Source organism: Centruroides sculpturatus, unplaced genomic scaffold, assembly GCF_000671375.1.
Source record: "Centruroides sculpturatus isolate CEXI.00-Female unplaced genomic scaffold, Cexi_2.0 scaffold285, whole genome shotgun sequence".
Taxonomy (NCBI): domain Eukaryota; kingdom Metazoa; phylum Arthropoda; class Arachnida; order Scorpiones; family Buthidae; genus Centruroides; species Centruroides sculpturatus.
In genome coordinates this window covers 66,689-83,770 of record NW_019384647.1, presented here as the reverse complement: position 1 = coordinate 83,770, position 17,082 = coordinate 66,689, and the positions used below count along the sequence as shown (strand labels likewise).

Here is a 17,082-nt window from a genome sequence, read left to right as displayed (position 1 = left end):
TCAGGGTATTATTATAATTTGCCCTAACAATCTAAATCTCGAATAACACAGATCTATATTCAATGTTTTTAAATGTTACAAAATACTATATTGAATGTGATGTTAAATAGTAACTTCGTAAGAAATTGTAAGTAGGAGGAATATATTTTTACTTTATAAAGTTGTTATAAATTTTAATTAAATTTACATCAATTAAATTAAATGGACTGAAGAGAGGGGAAAAATGTCCAAAATGCATATGAAAAAGTATCTGTTGAGTGTGACTTTCGAAAAAACTTCTACATAGAAACTACTACTTTATTGAATAAACAAATTTGGTTCTAAGTTTAGATACTGTGTATGTATGTAGGGATGTAGCCACATGGCATAGGGCGACGTTTCCCACTAACGCTCTTCCGTACCTCTTTCTCTGCTGGCTCCCACTATCATCCCAATCAAATTTAAAAGTAAACAGAGTAAGAACAGAATGTCAGAAGAAATTGACCACTGTATGAAACATAAAAACAGGCGCATCAGACTTAAACACTAGGCTACGTGAACATCCAGAAGGTAAAGAATAAAATTTTATACTTGTTCTTGTTCAGTCTTTTATTTTTATTGAGCATTGTCGCGTTTATCATTGGCTTGCGTAATATGTGTTGCTTGTGATCATGAACTATTGTGTTTTTACGGTCGCCTATCTATCTTTGCTAAGTCTTCGGAAGATATCAGCCATGAGAGTGACCCACTATCAGAAATTTCTGGCTACATCCCTGGTATGTATGTATCAGGGGCGTGCCGTGACATTTGATGATAGGGAAGCTGTGTTTTTGTAACAAGCCGACTTCCAGGGGCAATCAGTCAGTNAAGCAATGGATAAAAAGTTTCAAATTTTTTATTTCAATTTTTTTATTATTTTCTTTGTAAATTTAATAAAATTGGAAAGTAAGCAAGTTTATAGAAAAACCAAATATTTTTCTGAATAGGTTTACTTATTCTCATTTTTAAATTTGAATTATCTTTATTTATGGACATAGGTTAGGTTCAAATAAACTTTAAATTGGGATATTTTCTTGTTTCTTAATTTTCTTAAAGTAGCGTTTAGATTATTAATATTCAACTCTTATATTTTAATTTTTTACTAAGATTTTAATAATAATGTTTTATTATAATTTATTAATGATCCTCTCTCCTTGGTGCCATATCAGATTTCTGACGTCGGCGACACCCGGCGCAGATTAGTAAGTAGTTAATAATACGCCAAGGTGTTACTAGGGAAGGTTAGTACCCAGAGTGGTTTCCCGTTGCCTTTTCTGGGGGCGCGATGTTACGCGAGAGGAAAGAATGCCTTCCGGGAGGACTTTTATGGGAAACTGGCCACCTATTTAGTCGTTATCGGCAATGAGAAAACCCGGAAAACTCCAAGCAGCCAGCCTGTCCGATCGCGGCGCGAACCCACGACCGAACTCCCAGTGTTTAGGGTACGAAGACCGCTCGGCCACTGGTAGGCCCAATCTCTCCTTACAACTCGGTAAAAATGATTTAGTCTGGTTTAACGTCTGCCAACTTATGACCTGCCGAACATATTATAGATTCTACCGGATATCACCCGGTCGCCCCTATTATAGGTCTACAATGGCTGATCAGGATGAAGCACGAGATGCCGGGATGGACCCTCCATTTTCAATCTCGGGTCCTCCAGAGAGGTAGACTGACGACTTAATCGCATTGCAGTCATCCTTAGAAGTATCTAACACACTAATAAATCACTTTAGATTACATTTATTGATGAATTGACTAATCAGTACATTATAGGCAAGCTTGATTTGCTTTTAGATCTGTCAAAATGGGAATTGGATAAAGAATGACATCCAGATCCGATTTATCAGGGAAAATTGAAATGTCGGATTTTAACCGGGATCCCTTAATGTCATTATGTTTCGGATGAAATTAATAAAAATAAAAATAATTATTAATGATATTAAATTGATAAATTCAACATCATTAATAAATTATAATTAATTAATGAAGGTTAGAATGTAGATGTGTTAATTATTAATAAATTACAAAAATGTTTCTATTAAATATTTTAAAAATATTTGTTTGATTAAAAGTCTGTCTGTAACAATATTTTACGTCTCTTACTTTATTTATAAATTATATAATAAATAAAACACAATTATGAAGAATAAAGTAAGAAATGTGTTTGATTTTAGATGAATTATTCGATTAAATGTCGCAAAATTAGTGTAAACATTAATAATAATAAATTAAATTTTTAAAGAAGATAAATTATTATTGAAATAAACGAAATGATATTTATAAATTTAAAGGAAACAATAACGAAATCAAATTAATTTAAATATAGTATGCATACAAAAACGAAAATATAATCGTAAGAAAAATGTATTTAATTTATTTTTTATACCATGTATTATTGTAATGTAATTATTTTGTATGAAATCATTATAAATCGAAGAATATTTTTATGTTTATAACACTAAAACAAATATGTTTAAAACATTATAAATCCCTCCTAAAATACTACAAAAATGTTTCATTTACTGTATTTGTATTTGGATTAGATTATTTTTTTGTTGTTTGGTTATATCTAGATATTGTTTATTGACATAAATAATCGTTTCGCTAATCACTAGAAGCACTCGTTATTTTCTGAGATGTACAAAATTAAAATAATAATAATAATAAATAAATATTCACTTTATTTATACCAAGTTTATAAGAGAATGTGCTGTATTTTTAAATATATCCTCCAATTCTGATTTATTAACAACTAATTAATAATGAAATACTAGTATAGAAATTTGTAATAAGATACATAATGCGGTTATAATAAAATATTGTGCGATTATTTTCATATAATTAAAATTAATATGTCTTTATTTTTTATAAAATACAAGGGAAGCGGCGCTTCCACTGCTTCTAATGACGGTACGCCACTGGTATGTATGTATGTATGTATGTAGACATGCATTATAAAATATGTGTTATATATAAAGTTTATAATTAAATCTATACATCATTATTCAACTAAATGATATTCACTTTTATAATTTAAAATTATCATTTTCAAAATTCTTTAAAGAAAAATTTGAGATAGTGCAGTATACATTTACCATTTTCATCTATTCTTTTTCTTCAATATAATNTTTCTGAGATGTACAAAATTAAAATAATAATAATAATAAATAAATATTCACTTTATTTATACCAAGTTTATAAGAGAATGTGCTGTATTTTTAAATATATCCTCCAATTCTGATTTATTAACAACTAATTAATAATGAAATACAATCTTCATAAAAGGTCACGAAACATAAAACAATAATAATATAACTCAGAAAGAATAACAACGAAATACAAATAGGAATGAATAAGTTATGAACAGACTGCTTAATTCAAGTAATTGGTAGCCAATAACAGAAATCATATTCTAGTCAAATATTGCTAAAGACATATTCAACTAGCAATCTGCCCTTTATTATTGACAGATAAAGAATCCATTATATGCACAGTATAGCACATAATTACGAGGTTAAAATGTAAAAAAAGTTAGAGAATAAGAAGAGAATTAGTCATTGGTTAATTTGGAAATAATCTACAGAAGATCAATCTACCTCTAACGTATTTAATTCAGTAATTACAAACTTTCCATTTCATAAACAGAAAAAAGTATCGCATTATGCTTTCATAAAAAACAAATTGTAAACAGTAAAGTATATTTCACAGAATATAAATTTTAAAGTTAATGTAATAACTGCTAGAATCAATTAAATAAATATTTATTTCTGAAAATTGTATTATTGTAGAATTTAGTACTTAAAGATTGCATGATATTAGAAAAACAAGAAATTAAGCTGTTTCGATGTCTTCTATTGTAACGTTTAACTCGGAAACGGGTAAACATTTATATAGTAATGCAGTAGAATTCAGTAAATACCCGCATTAAAAGTTTTCCCGTGTAAAAAGTTTAATTTCGAAACTCCAAATTGTTTCTCTATTACAGATGTGTAAATTTTCCCATATAAAATGTTCCCGTTTAAGAAAGTTTCCCATTTAAGTAAACGGAAATCCTTGTCCAAAACAGGATTATGGTCTCATTTAAGAAGTTTTGTAAGTCCATCTTATCGAAAATTTTACGCATTTAACTGAATATGGAAAAGTCAAAATAATTACATTACAAAACACACAAAATTTCATGTGTCATTATTTCGCTCGTGACTTTGAACACGGAATTTATAATTTTCTTACACTGTTATCTGCATTAAACAGAAAGTCCTAAATAGCATTATCAATACGTGGGTTATACTACAAGTCTTCAAAGAATTCTAGTACAACAGATTTATGACTTTGTTCTTGAAAATCATGAAACTATTTTTGTTTTACATAACAAAATGGATGAAGAAGACTGTATTATACAAAAATCGAAATAAATATATAAGCCTAGTTTACTGTAATTAGAGGAACATTTATAAATAAATATGGATTATTGAATGAAATTTATATTATTTTCATTTCTGCTTAAGCCATTTTTAAAATTGGTCGCTTGAAAAACTTTTTAACTTAGTTTTATTGTATATAATGAATCATTTTTTATTATTTCAGATCGTTTAAGTAGATATAATAATTATATTTTTCCATATTTTATATTTATTGCTATTCATCTTTGCTAATCATTTAAAGACATCTTTATAATAGAAATTCCGTCTGCCAAATTACGTAATCTAACTGATTATTTACGTTTATTGAAAACTGTGGTGTTGCCCTCTTTTTTATATGTTTCAGAGATTTGGGGTTTTAACATGACCAATGGTGATGGTATACAGATTGAATTCATTAAAAACTTATTTTATTTACCACGTTGTACACCAGGTTATTTAATTATGATGGAATGTGCCTTGACTCCTATAAAATTTATAATATTTAGTAGGATAAGAAATTGGATTACTAGAATTTTTAATCTTGATGACTATCGTCTGAGTAAGGTTTGCTTGAAATTTATACTTGGTAAAAAGTCTATTGACTGGACACGTTATTTTATTGATACTTGTAATAATCATGGTATTAATCTTATTAATGATGATTTGAATTTAATGGACTGGTCTCTTCTCCTTGTTAACATTTTTGATAATTTTTTATATAATATTAATGAAAAAATAAATAATAGCGTATATAATTGTTGGTATAAGGATTTAAATGTTACTTTTTTTGATAATTCTTTATATAATCAAGACGTTTCCCTTAATATTTTGTCTTTATTTATACAGGCTAGGTGTAATTCACTAAATTTTTTAAATAATTATTCGAGAGAATCATGTGACTTTTGTGTTGAGAAAGAAATTGTGGATGCTTGGCATATTTTGGCTAAATGTAAGCGTCTTAAAGTGTTACGAGCAGAAATTTTCGGTTGTGAAGTTCTTACCAGGTCTTTATTTTTTAAAATTATATCGGTACCATGTTATCAATTTAAAGTGTTCTGTTTTCTAAGAAAATCTGTTGATCTTTTGTTTTAGGGGGCGTGATTTCTCTGCTATAAATTTAGCCTTGTTGCTGGTGTTGTTTGGGAGCATCTGTCACTGCTGTATCTTCGTTATTAACTTATTTCTTTCTTATAGGTAAGCAATTTGCTTATTTTTGGTTTTTATTTTATTTATTAGTTTTTTGTATTTTATTGACAGATGCTCCCAAACTTTAACTAATTATTATATTTGATTTTTTAATATTTAATTTGTATCTAAATTGTTATGTATTTAATTTATTATTGTATAATCTGTTTGTGATCTTATGATCATTGTATTTGTGTTTTTGTTCTTTGGGAGATGGTTTTGCTCCCCGCATCAAGGAGTGTATCCAGTATGCGTAATAAATAAATAAATAAATAAATAAATATAATAGAAATTCCACCTACCGTTTTTAATAAATCATTATTTTAATTAAACAATATAAGGCGTTTACTATTATATTTTATAATAGTAAACGCTTGTAATAAATTTAATATGTTGTCAGATAAGAGAATAACTTCCTTGTAATAATTTAATTTTATTTTCAATAATATTGATATTTTCGAATGAATATGTATGCAACCATAGGCTCTACTAGAGAGAAAACTTAATTCTAATAACTTTTATTTCACACGTCTGCCAATTTCATGAAAATTATAAAAATATAATAAATAATTCATTGAATTTGAATTTATTTTCACAAATTTCTACATAATTACATCAATATATACAATGAATAGAAATGTATAAAAAATATTTAGCAACAGAAATTATTAGTCAGTAAAAACAAATTGGCTAGGTAATTAGCGAATAACTCTGTTATAGAAAGATAGATTTTTCTATCTGCGTATTAAGAATATTTGCAAACAAATGAACTTAATAAATGAACTTAGGCCTATAAATGAACTTAACAATTGTAAATAATAAAAAAATCCCGAAATGTAGCTTCATTACCCCATTAAAATATATCCTTAAAACCGTATTTTATTCCTATATAAGGTATTCTAAGCTCCAAAGCATCACATTTTCTTAGCACTGTATTTGATATAAAGAAAATTCCGTAGAATGATATCAAATACAGTTTTTATTATTATTTATGAAACTTAATGTCTCTCTCCAATCTTAAAGAAATACTTATGTAGTCTTAACTTTCAAATTAATTTGTTTTTAAATCTAATAGTAAATTTTTAATAAATATTTCATAATTCTATGATTCCAAGAATCAAGAATAAAATGTTAATTTAGTTAACAATTCTTGATGTTATAAAACACTACTATTAGAAGCATGAATAATTCATTAAAGCTGTATATATATATATATATTACATATTATCGCTATAAAAATGTGTGACAATTGACATCCAATGTAATTAAAAATAATAAGCTGCTAAATTCAGAAAACTAAAATTATACTATCATTACTGTGTTTAAGCAAATTATCAATAATTAATTAAATATCTAATACAATGAGTTACGAAGATCTCTTTAGTGTAATCAAAATTTCAGTATTGTTAGCGAGAGTTAATGAATAAAAAAAGTGAAATTAAGTTAATTCATAAACTTGTTCATAATTCATAAACTATCCTTCAGAACAACTTGTAAAACTGGATTTGATTTTGACTATGTATATTTAACTCTTACGCATTTTTCCTGGAAACTCTAAATCAAAATATGCTCAGAAAAAAAGAAACAAAACACTAAGCCTTTGAAAAGAATAGTTAAACGAATACAATAACCTGTTCAGATAATTAATGTTTTATTCATATAATGATGTGATGCACTTTCCTTCTTCATTTAAGTTAATCCCTGCAAGTAGCACAGAATTTATATTTATGAATATGCTCTACATGTAGTTTCCAAATAAGCTATATACAGTAAATAAGTAGGGCTGTAGTTATTATAGATTATAAGTAGTCATATGATTAAGTTTTTTTTAGTATAACAAAATTAATTAAATTTATTATTTATTTGGAGGCTAGTAACAACATAGTTCAAGTATTTTGGACTGTAGACATACTTACAAGTAGAAGTTCAGGTTTATTCACATGTTATATAATACAATTTAAAGGAATTATTTATGATTATTTACTCCATCAATAACAATTTGCTGTAAGAAAGAAGCTGTTTGTTGAAAATTACATTATAACTATTATATAAGTAAAATGAAAAGAAATTAAAGAGAAAAGAAAATAATCCTTTAAAAACTATGAGATTTTTTTTATTTCTATTTTTTAAAAATTGAGCTTTATAATTTTGTAATAAAATCAAAATTATGACAAATTTTAATTAAAATAATATTTAAAAGTGAATACTTTTGAATTTTATTATAATTAAAATTTGTTATAAAATTGATTTCATCACAACATTTTAAATGTATTTTGTAACTATTGATAAGAAAGCATTATTAATGCTTTCAGATTCATTTTAATTATTATTTTTTATTGTTTCAAAGAAGACAAAAGAGAGAATATCAAAGATAAAAGAAATGACATTTCTAATATATGGAATGATAAAATTAGAAATTTAGATAAATAATAATTTAATTAATGTATCAAAATTTATAATACCCGAAATTCGATTGAAATTGTGCTATAAATATCGCGAATTTTAGTAAAATTATAAAAATTAAAATAAAAAATATTTGTTCTATTTTAGTTTGATTAGCATGATTTATTTCTTAGATATTCTGTCATATTTCGTTCGAATTTTCTGTTTATATTATAATTGTTTATTTAAGTATTATTTATATTTATTAATTGATTGAATATACCGGTAGAACATCCCAAGTCAGCAAAATAGCAACTTCCTGTTTTCACTGGTTGTCAGCTGTACACGCCTGCTGAAGAACAATATTCCAAGTCAGACTCCATGCTATAAATGACGTCAGAACTTTTGAGACAATCGAACAATATTCAAATTCTCAAACAGAATAAGACAAAGTAATGGAAACATTTACCTTGCAAAAAAAAAATAAATAAATAAAGACATGGCCAATCACCAATAACATCTACGCGAAAATGTTACAAGGGTTCTCTATAAAGCAAAGGAATCTTAACTATTCGATAAAATTGCGACAATGATTAAATCAAACATAGTTTCATTTATCGAAAGTTTGGCCGTTGCTAAAGGTGATTTCTATCATGGAAGTAATATGTTAAACTCATCCATCACTACTGTATTTTATATCATCATTGTTATTTGGATGATATTTTGAAATAAAACGTATCAAAATATCTTATTTACTTGATTATTAGAACAAAATGCCAAGTCATCTTCTCCCCCCAAAAACGAATATATCATTAATGGAACCATACAAAAACATTTAAATTTGCTTAATAACACATAGGTGGATCTAAAAATCACTGTGGGTAACAGGTTGATATAGAGTAACTAAAGAATACTATTTAAAAAAAATAGCTCTTCTGTAAAATGTAGGTATTCAGACTTGGGACATTGGGAATACTTAATTTCTTCATGAAAAAATTATAAATAGTATAAAAATATGGAAAAATAACATTATACATGAATACATTTTTTGTAAGAATATAATAAATTTTTATATATTTAAATTTTATTATTTAATGGTCTTCGTATTCTGAATAATTTTAAAAAGCCAATTTAACGTAATTTTATGTCTTTGTATGAAATTTGGCAAAACGAACTATATAATAAAATAGGGACGGATTTCTAATATAATTAATAAAAATTAAGTTCAAAAGTTGTTTAAGCAAATATAAAAAAATAAAAACTCAAATAATCGTTTATAATTAATTTAAAAAATTAAAAAATCAGAAATATTTGAATAGAGTAACCAGTTTATTCATTCTCTGAAAAAATTCCAATTTTTTTTTTAATTTAACACAATTACATATTAAACATATAAATCATTATTTGATATAATTTTATTTCGCTTTTTGAAGCTGTGAAATACTTTTTGAAGATTCATTTATTTAATAAAAAAAATGCGACGTTATTACGTAACACATCCAAGTAAATTTTCATTGGATGATTTATTGAATTTATTTTTTTTTTATTTCGTTCTTATTGTTGAATATAACTTCTGCTAGTTTTAGCAGCTAAATAACATTTTATATATTCAAATCACGTTTCAATCGAAAATCATTAGTTAGATATCAAAATTGACACACAGCTCACGTAGGCCATACTTCCTTACACCGTTTATATCACATCCGTTTTCGTGTTGAGAAACAGTATTGTTTATTTCGTTCATGGAAACGTATTCAAAACTTATGTAAAATGAATTTTTGATAGAACGATCTTGATAAATGCACAAATCAAATTATATAATTAATTAATCAAATTATATAATTGAATTTGATAGAACTTAAGTAGCTTATATACTATCTTTTTGTTTTTGCTTTAATAAAATAAAGTAAAATAATAATAATAATGTTACTATTTCCTTAAATATCTCTAAAAAGTATTATGCTGGACACTTTCTATAGTCATTAGTAATAAAACAGTTTACAAAATCAGACTTGAATACTAAATTCTCTTGATACTTTCTATACTATCAAACAACAGAAATTATTATAGTACTAACTTTATCAACGAAATAAAATAACATATATATAATTATATCTATTAATTATTTTTATTAAATAAAAAACAATTTTCTTTCTGAAGATAAGTATTTTTAGAAGATCAAAAAATCAAAAAAAGATGACGTATTATTCATTTTGATGCTAATTATGTAATATTCATGGGTTAATGTTTTTTTTTTTATTTATTTTAGAATTCATAATTTTAATTCAATACATTGCCAAACATCGTTAAAATTTCGAATATCGCTGTTTAATATTTCAGTAGACTTGACTTATATAATTGAACACAACTATTTTATATCGACCAATTCTGAATAATCGTTTCTCCTCTACAAAATCACGAAGATTGTCTGTTGATAGAGACTATTTATATAAACTTGTTTATAAAATAAAAACTTTTCAGTTTACATCGTTACTGGCAAATTGGATTATGGAATAAAACAAAATTTTCCAAATTATATATGAATTTTATACTTTTTCCATATTGATGACGTTTATAAATTTTTATATTATTATAGAATAATAAACCATTTATAAAATTTTCAATCATCTTAAATAGCATTAAAATAAATAAAAGTTATGAAGTTTATAAATAAAATTTATAATAAGAAAATGTAACAAAAGTATTTTCTTTTATTTATTTATTTATTTTGATAATGACATAAGCCCATACAACAGATAACAATAATATTTAGAAGAGGATTCAAGGAATGGAGAATGCCCTTAAATTGTCAAGAGAAATTTCATTATTTCTTGTTTTTATTAAAATATTTTAATTATTTTTCAATTTTATTGCATTTTTTATACTGTAAGCTTTTGTTAGTTATTTTATGTAATTATTAAAGCAATAAATTGTTTTATTGCTTTAACAATTAAAGCAATACATTATTTATTTTATTAATGAATTAAAAGTCGCCATCTTGAGATTTTCTCTGACTCGATCACTAATAATATTAAACTATATTTTGAAATTAAATTGGAAATTATAATATTAACAGATATATAATGTCATATATTACTTCACCATATTAATTATTTTATTTTTAATGTAACAGCTTTCTTTTTTAATAAAACAAGTAATAAAAGAAAATAATAAAGTATGAAATATTGTACTGTACATTAAATTCGCTGGTTTGCTGAGGCCTGATAACAATAACATATAAATTTTTTACTGGATTTATTTAATTTTTATCTACATAATATTAATCCTATTATTTTATATTGATAAAAATCATGTATTAATCGTTTGATATTGTCAATATTCAGAGTATTTTCATTATTTATTTATTTATAAAAGCCTTATTAGTTATATTGAATGAATTTTTGTTACTTTAATTAAGTAATAGTTTATTTTCAATTTATATTTTTAAAATGAGAATTTAATTAATTTAAAATTTTGTCATTACTGTAATAAAAATCGAAGCTAGCAAAGCATAAAGATAAAATTTTGCTGTTTAAACAAACTTTATTGCTTAAATGTTTAATTTAAATATTTTTTACTGAAACAACAAACTAAAAACAGAGACAACGCTATATGATTAAGCAACTATTCTAATATTGAAATGTTCTTTATCATTTTTATTAAGTCTAAGTGAATAGTAATAAAGTACATGTTTCTCGATAATTTTTTAAAACTTTGCTGATTTTCAAGTATTAAATTTTCCGTTTTACTTAACTTCTGTTTATTTTTTTTTTTAAATAAAATTTTCTAATGATGACATTTCCAGATCATAAAAGGAAAAAATAAGGAATTATTTGTTTTGCTCTATTAATAATTTTATTTCATCTTCACTTATTTATGATTCATGGTCGTTATTAATAGGTGTATAGTCAAAGGAAACTAAATTTATTTTGAAAGAACTTCTTAAAAAAAAAACCATATACCCATTAGTTGAAATAAGCATTTTAGTATCAAAAATTAAAACTTCTAGCATAATAAATATTATGTAAATAGGACGATAATATTATATATTATATAATAAAAAAAAACTGTATAAAAACGAATACAACGTAATACAAATTAAAGATTATATATAAAAAGATAGAAAGGGTGGATTCATGACTATTATAAAAATAGTTTTTATTTTGCACTTGATAATATTAGTAGGAATTACTACAGTACTATTGACTCGTTTCATTTTTTTTATTTTATTTTAGCCATTCGTTTTTTTTAATCACTAAAAGTATATGATAAGCAAACATATATAATTATATATTTTAATTAACACATTAGTTAATAATAGTGGAATTTTAAATTATAATGATTAAAACTATATTGATGTATATTTATTAAAATTTTTTCTTTTCAAATAATTATGTCAAAAAACAATTATTCTGATATATAACACGAATTTGGCACTGTAAACCTAATTTCTAATAAATTTACTATCGTGAATATTTAGAAAAGACTAAAAAATATCTTAAATTTAACTTTTTAGTCTTATGATTATAATTAATAAACTATATATATATTATAAATTTATATAGTTGATTTTTAAAATAGTATCTAAAATAACTTTAACTTAGTTGAAAGTATATAAATTGTCTTGTTAAATTTGTATATTAATAAGCTATTATAAAAATATTAATAAACATTAAGAATTAAAAAAAAGTTGTTCGAAAATTCTATAACATGTTGAATTTTCTGTTTTGTAAATTTGTCTTCACTTTTTTTTATGTCTTGCTATCGAAACAAGTCAACAATACAATCTTAAAGTATACTGCGATAAGTTCATGCTCCATCGCTTAGTAATTAGTGTTAAGTACAGTTCAGAAAAGAAATTGTGAGATAACTTGATGAACAAGTAACTTTTTGTAGTATTGTTCTTCGTATTTTTTGCTCTGGTTAACCGCATTAAAGATCAAGAGATTAAGAATCAATTGATTCCAGTTATGTTGTTATATATTTGTTACATAACTTTTATAATTGTTTTATTATTTTTTTATTTGATAAAATTGATAATTTTCTATTCTATAGAGAAATCTCTACAAGCAAATAGAAAGTTGTCTATTATTGAATTATTTTAGACTATAATCGCTTAATAAAAATGAACTAAACTTTTATTTGCTATTATATTTATTTAATACGAGTTAAACATTTAACTTATCTTAAATAAATTGACTTAGTAAACATGCACTTAAATGTAGTTATTTAAAATCTGAAAGTAAATAACATATGGATGTATTTATAATTCATATCTCCAGCCAATCATTGTTTAATATAATTTCACTAGTAAATATTCGTAGTAATTTTTCAAAGATAATTTTATTTGGTAAAAAGTAGTATTAAGTTTACTAAAATATTAAATATATTAAACAATATTGGAGAGTATTTTTGAATATGAAAATAAAAATAAAATGAAACCTACTTATATAATAATTTTTGATTTACTCTTTAACTTACAAAATTATAGAATAGTGTTTGTATTTACCTCTGTTAAACTGTAGTAAAATTTTAATAAAATATATATAGGGTCTATTTTTGTATATGTGGTTCTGACATAAGAGAAAAAGTAAATATTATATTACATATTTTTTTTACTAGAAAACAATTTAGTTTACTGCCTCAATAGCTGCTTCTAGAAGTACAGTAGACCCCTATAACACTGTTGATAATTCCGTCTTATATGAATTCCATGTTGTACGAGTCACTTAGATTTTACAAATACGTGAGCCGTTCACAGCCCGGCTACTGTATCACGAAAAACATTAAATAATCAAAATTTTATATTCACTACTTTTGCGAATAAAATCTTAAAAAATTAATTAATGTGTTTAGGGTTAATAACTAACGAAAGTCGGATATAAAAAATATCCTGTGCCTCAGAAATGAATTTATTAAATATTGATTTATAAAAAATGTAAACGGTATCCAAGAAAGTGTTTGTTCACTTGTGAAATTATTCAGTAAATTGTGTTATATACGTTATATATAAAGATGTAGTTATGTATGCTATTTGAAAAATTAACGTTAAAACTAATTCAAGCCATTATAAAGCTAAAATACTCGATGAACATATTTAAAAATAGAGATATTTTAGAATTCTTCCTTCAATTTTCCAAGAAAAAATAAAGTAACTATCGTCTTTTCTCGATTCTAATGCTCACTTTTTTTCACTTTTCTGGTCTCAAAACTGGGATGAGCATTAGAATCAGGCACAAAGTCGACATAATGCAGTTTCCTTCGCATCGTTTATTCTCTACTCTGCTAGGCAATTTGCCTATATTACGACTTGGTATAGAAATGGTACACGTCCTTCCACTACGGTTTTAATTTTTGTTTTGGTTTTGAAGGTTTGGTATGGTCTTTTGAACTATAGTAAGTTGAGTGAACGTTGTCTAGTAGACGAATCTTTTGTAAGGCTGTGTTTAATTATTAATTAAGGAGAGTTACCTGCTAGCTGAAGAACGTGTATACAGATGTTTCAGTGTGGTATTACGTATCTGGGAAATTTCATGCTTTTGTATATTAATGTGAAAACTGTTAAAACTGATCGTATAATAATTTTGACTATGATTTTGTATTGGTCCTCAGATCCACTGTATCTGATAATGGAATCATAAATGAATATACCTGTATTCGAAAAATGTGAACATCGTAAAGCACTGTAAACATGAAATTAAAACGCTTTAATTTTAAAAAAAATGCATTTATTACTGTTTAAATGCATTAACTTTTTAACTTTTTGATATAGAGTGCGTATTACATTTGCAAACTAACGTTTTTCGTGTTTTTACGCCTGAAAATCGCTTGCGCATTAGAATCGAGAAAACAGAGTATTAAATTAATATGATAATTAGTTCTGTATTTCTCAGAACAATATGTTATATCGAGAATAAATAATCATAAGTATAAATAATTTCTAACTTATTGTAAAGTATCAAATATACAAATTTATCTATTATATTATTTTTATATGTAATACTGAGAATAGAAAAAAAATAATGTATTACTATAGCGATCTAATTGTGAAATATTAATATAAGGCTATTTTTATTCAACAGAAATGTCACAATTAGAAAAATGAAACACAAAATGTCACAATTAGAAAAATGAAAATTTTTCAACTTCTATTAAATAACGTAATACTATGATGAGATAATTTATGATTGCTGAACATTAAGTATTATTTTACAATTAATATGAATGATTTAACAGAATATAAATTCAAATCATATGCATTTCAAGATAATGTAATTACTAATATTTGTTCAAATATAAAGTAAACATTTTTTTTTTCAAGTACAGTGTTATTTCGCAGAAAAAAGTTGCCTTGCATTCGGATTTTAATGTACTGTACTGTATAGTGAAAATAGAGCATATTATTAATCATTGATATCGATGGTTTAAGTCAGTGTTTTTCAACCTTTATCTAATAGTGTCACCCCAACTTTTAAATTTTTGTTTTCTGTGGCAGTAATTCTACGTTAATAAACTTTATTAATAAACTATAAACATTAGCGCAATAACTCTCATCAATAAACTTTATTAATGTAAAGTCATTGCGTTTTTTGTATGTTTATTAATAAACGTAAGAAATGTTATGGCGCTACTCAGCACTTTATTTCGTGACATCCCAAAAATATCGTTGCGGTATCCTAGTGTGCCATCCATTTAAGAATCATTGGTTTAAGTATACAGGTAATAGATAAGAGATAAATAATATATACAAACTCTCGACTTTGGATAATATAAAATAAGTCTACGTAAATGTTTTAAGTATCATAATCAAGTAAACAAGGTCATAGATACCGTGTTTCCCCAAAAATAAGACAGTGTCTTATATTAATTTTTGCTCTGAAAGATGCGCTAGGTCTTATTTTCAGGGGATGTCTTATTTTTTCCATGAAGAAGAACTCACATTTATTATTGAACAAAAAGATTCCCAAGTCGAACTTAGACGTGACGTATATCCGGTCGTGTCGAACTAAACTTAATTCTCCCTTAGTCCACTATATTGTTACTCCGCACATTCTACTTGTATTGTAAGAATAATAAACTATATTATATAAAACAATAATACGTTTTTTTTTAATTCCAATTTTTTTAAAAGTCTTGTGTCTGGGCCTGCACGCTAAGTTTATTTCTTTTACAGCTTTCATATATAAACTTTAAAACGAAAATTTATTAGCATTAAATTTTAACTAAAGTTCGCCCAAACTGATAATAAATATTCGCGTCTACAATTAGTGGAAATTCTAGTTTTATTGACTAACATTAAAATGATATTTAAAACGATTAAAACTTTATAATTTGAATTATTATTGCTTGTTGTTAGTTGATTAATAAAATTCTCGTATTCATAATACAGTAATATTGTTATGAAGACTGCAACGTTTAAAGCGCCTGCTAAGACTGATAACCACAAGCTGATAATGCAAAAGATAGTTTAAAAGTGCTTATTTTCCTAAAGATAATGAATACTACAACCGAAACTTTAATAAGCTAACGTATTTTATAAGCGTAATTTAACTTGTATATTTTATGACTTTCTAATTCTGATAACATTAGCCTCGATGACTAATAACAATATTCGTGATTTATATACGTTATATATAAAGATGTAGTTATGTATGCTATTTGAAAAATTAACGTTAAAACTAATTCAAGCCATTATAAAGCTAAAATACTCGATNATTCTCGTATTCATAATACAGTAATATTGTTATGAAGACTGCAACGTTTAAAGCGCCTGCTAAGACTGATAACCACAAGCTGATAATGCAAAAGATAGTTTAAAAGTGCTTATTTTCCTAAAGATAATGAATACTACAACCGAAACTTTAATAAGCTAACATATTTTATAAGCGTAATTTAACTTGTATATTTTATGATTTTCTGATTCTGATAACATTAGCCTCGATGACTAATAACAATATTCGTGATTAAGAGTGGACTCTACTGTAATATATATTTAGAATCTGAATCTTATTTGAATCTTTTATCAAATTATTCAAGCAAGATAATATTATATATCTTAATAGAGTAAAATTATAACTCTCAATCAATAAGAAAA

General features: G+C 25.0%; 1 protein-coding gene across 1 annotated transcript; it reads left to right on the top strand.

Moving 5' to 3' along the window:
* Nucleotides 1–4,765: 4,765 nt before the first annotated feature.
* Nucleotides 4,766–8,364, top strand: LOC111626204. The gene is made up of 3 exons (XM_023369513.1): nucleotides 4,766–5,425; nucleotides 5,514–5,615; nucleotides 8,278–8,364. The coding sequence occupies exons 1-3, from the start codon at nucleotides 4,803–4,805 to the stop codon at nucleotides 8,342–8,344; spliced, it is 792 nt and encodes a 263-aa protein (XP_023225281.1). The 5' UTR covers nucleotides 4,766–4,802; the 3' UTR covers nucleotides 8,345–8,364.
* The last annotated feature ends 8,718 nt before the right edge of the window (nucleotides 8,365–17,082 follow it).

Bases quoted from the DNA above. Each gene is read 5' to 3' on its own strand.
- LOC111626204 (XM_023369513.1), top strand. From the start codon at position 4,803: ATGACCAATGGTGATGGTATACAGATTGAATTCATTAAAAACTTATTT. The intron at 5,426-5,513 runs GTCTTTATTTTT...CTTTTGTTTTAG, and splicing joins GGTTGTGAAGTTCTTACCAG to GGGGCGTGATTTCTCTGCTA. The intron at 5,616-8,277 runs GTAAGCAATTTG...ATATACCGGTAG, and splicing joins AACTTATTTCTTTCTTATAG to AACATCCCAAGTCAGCAAAA.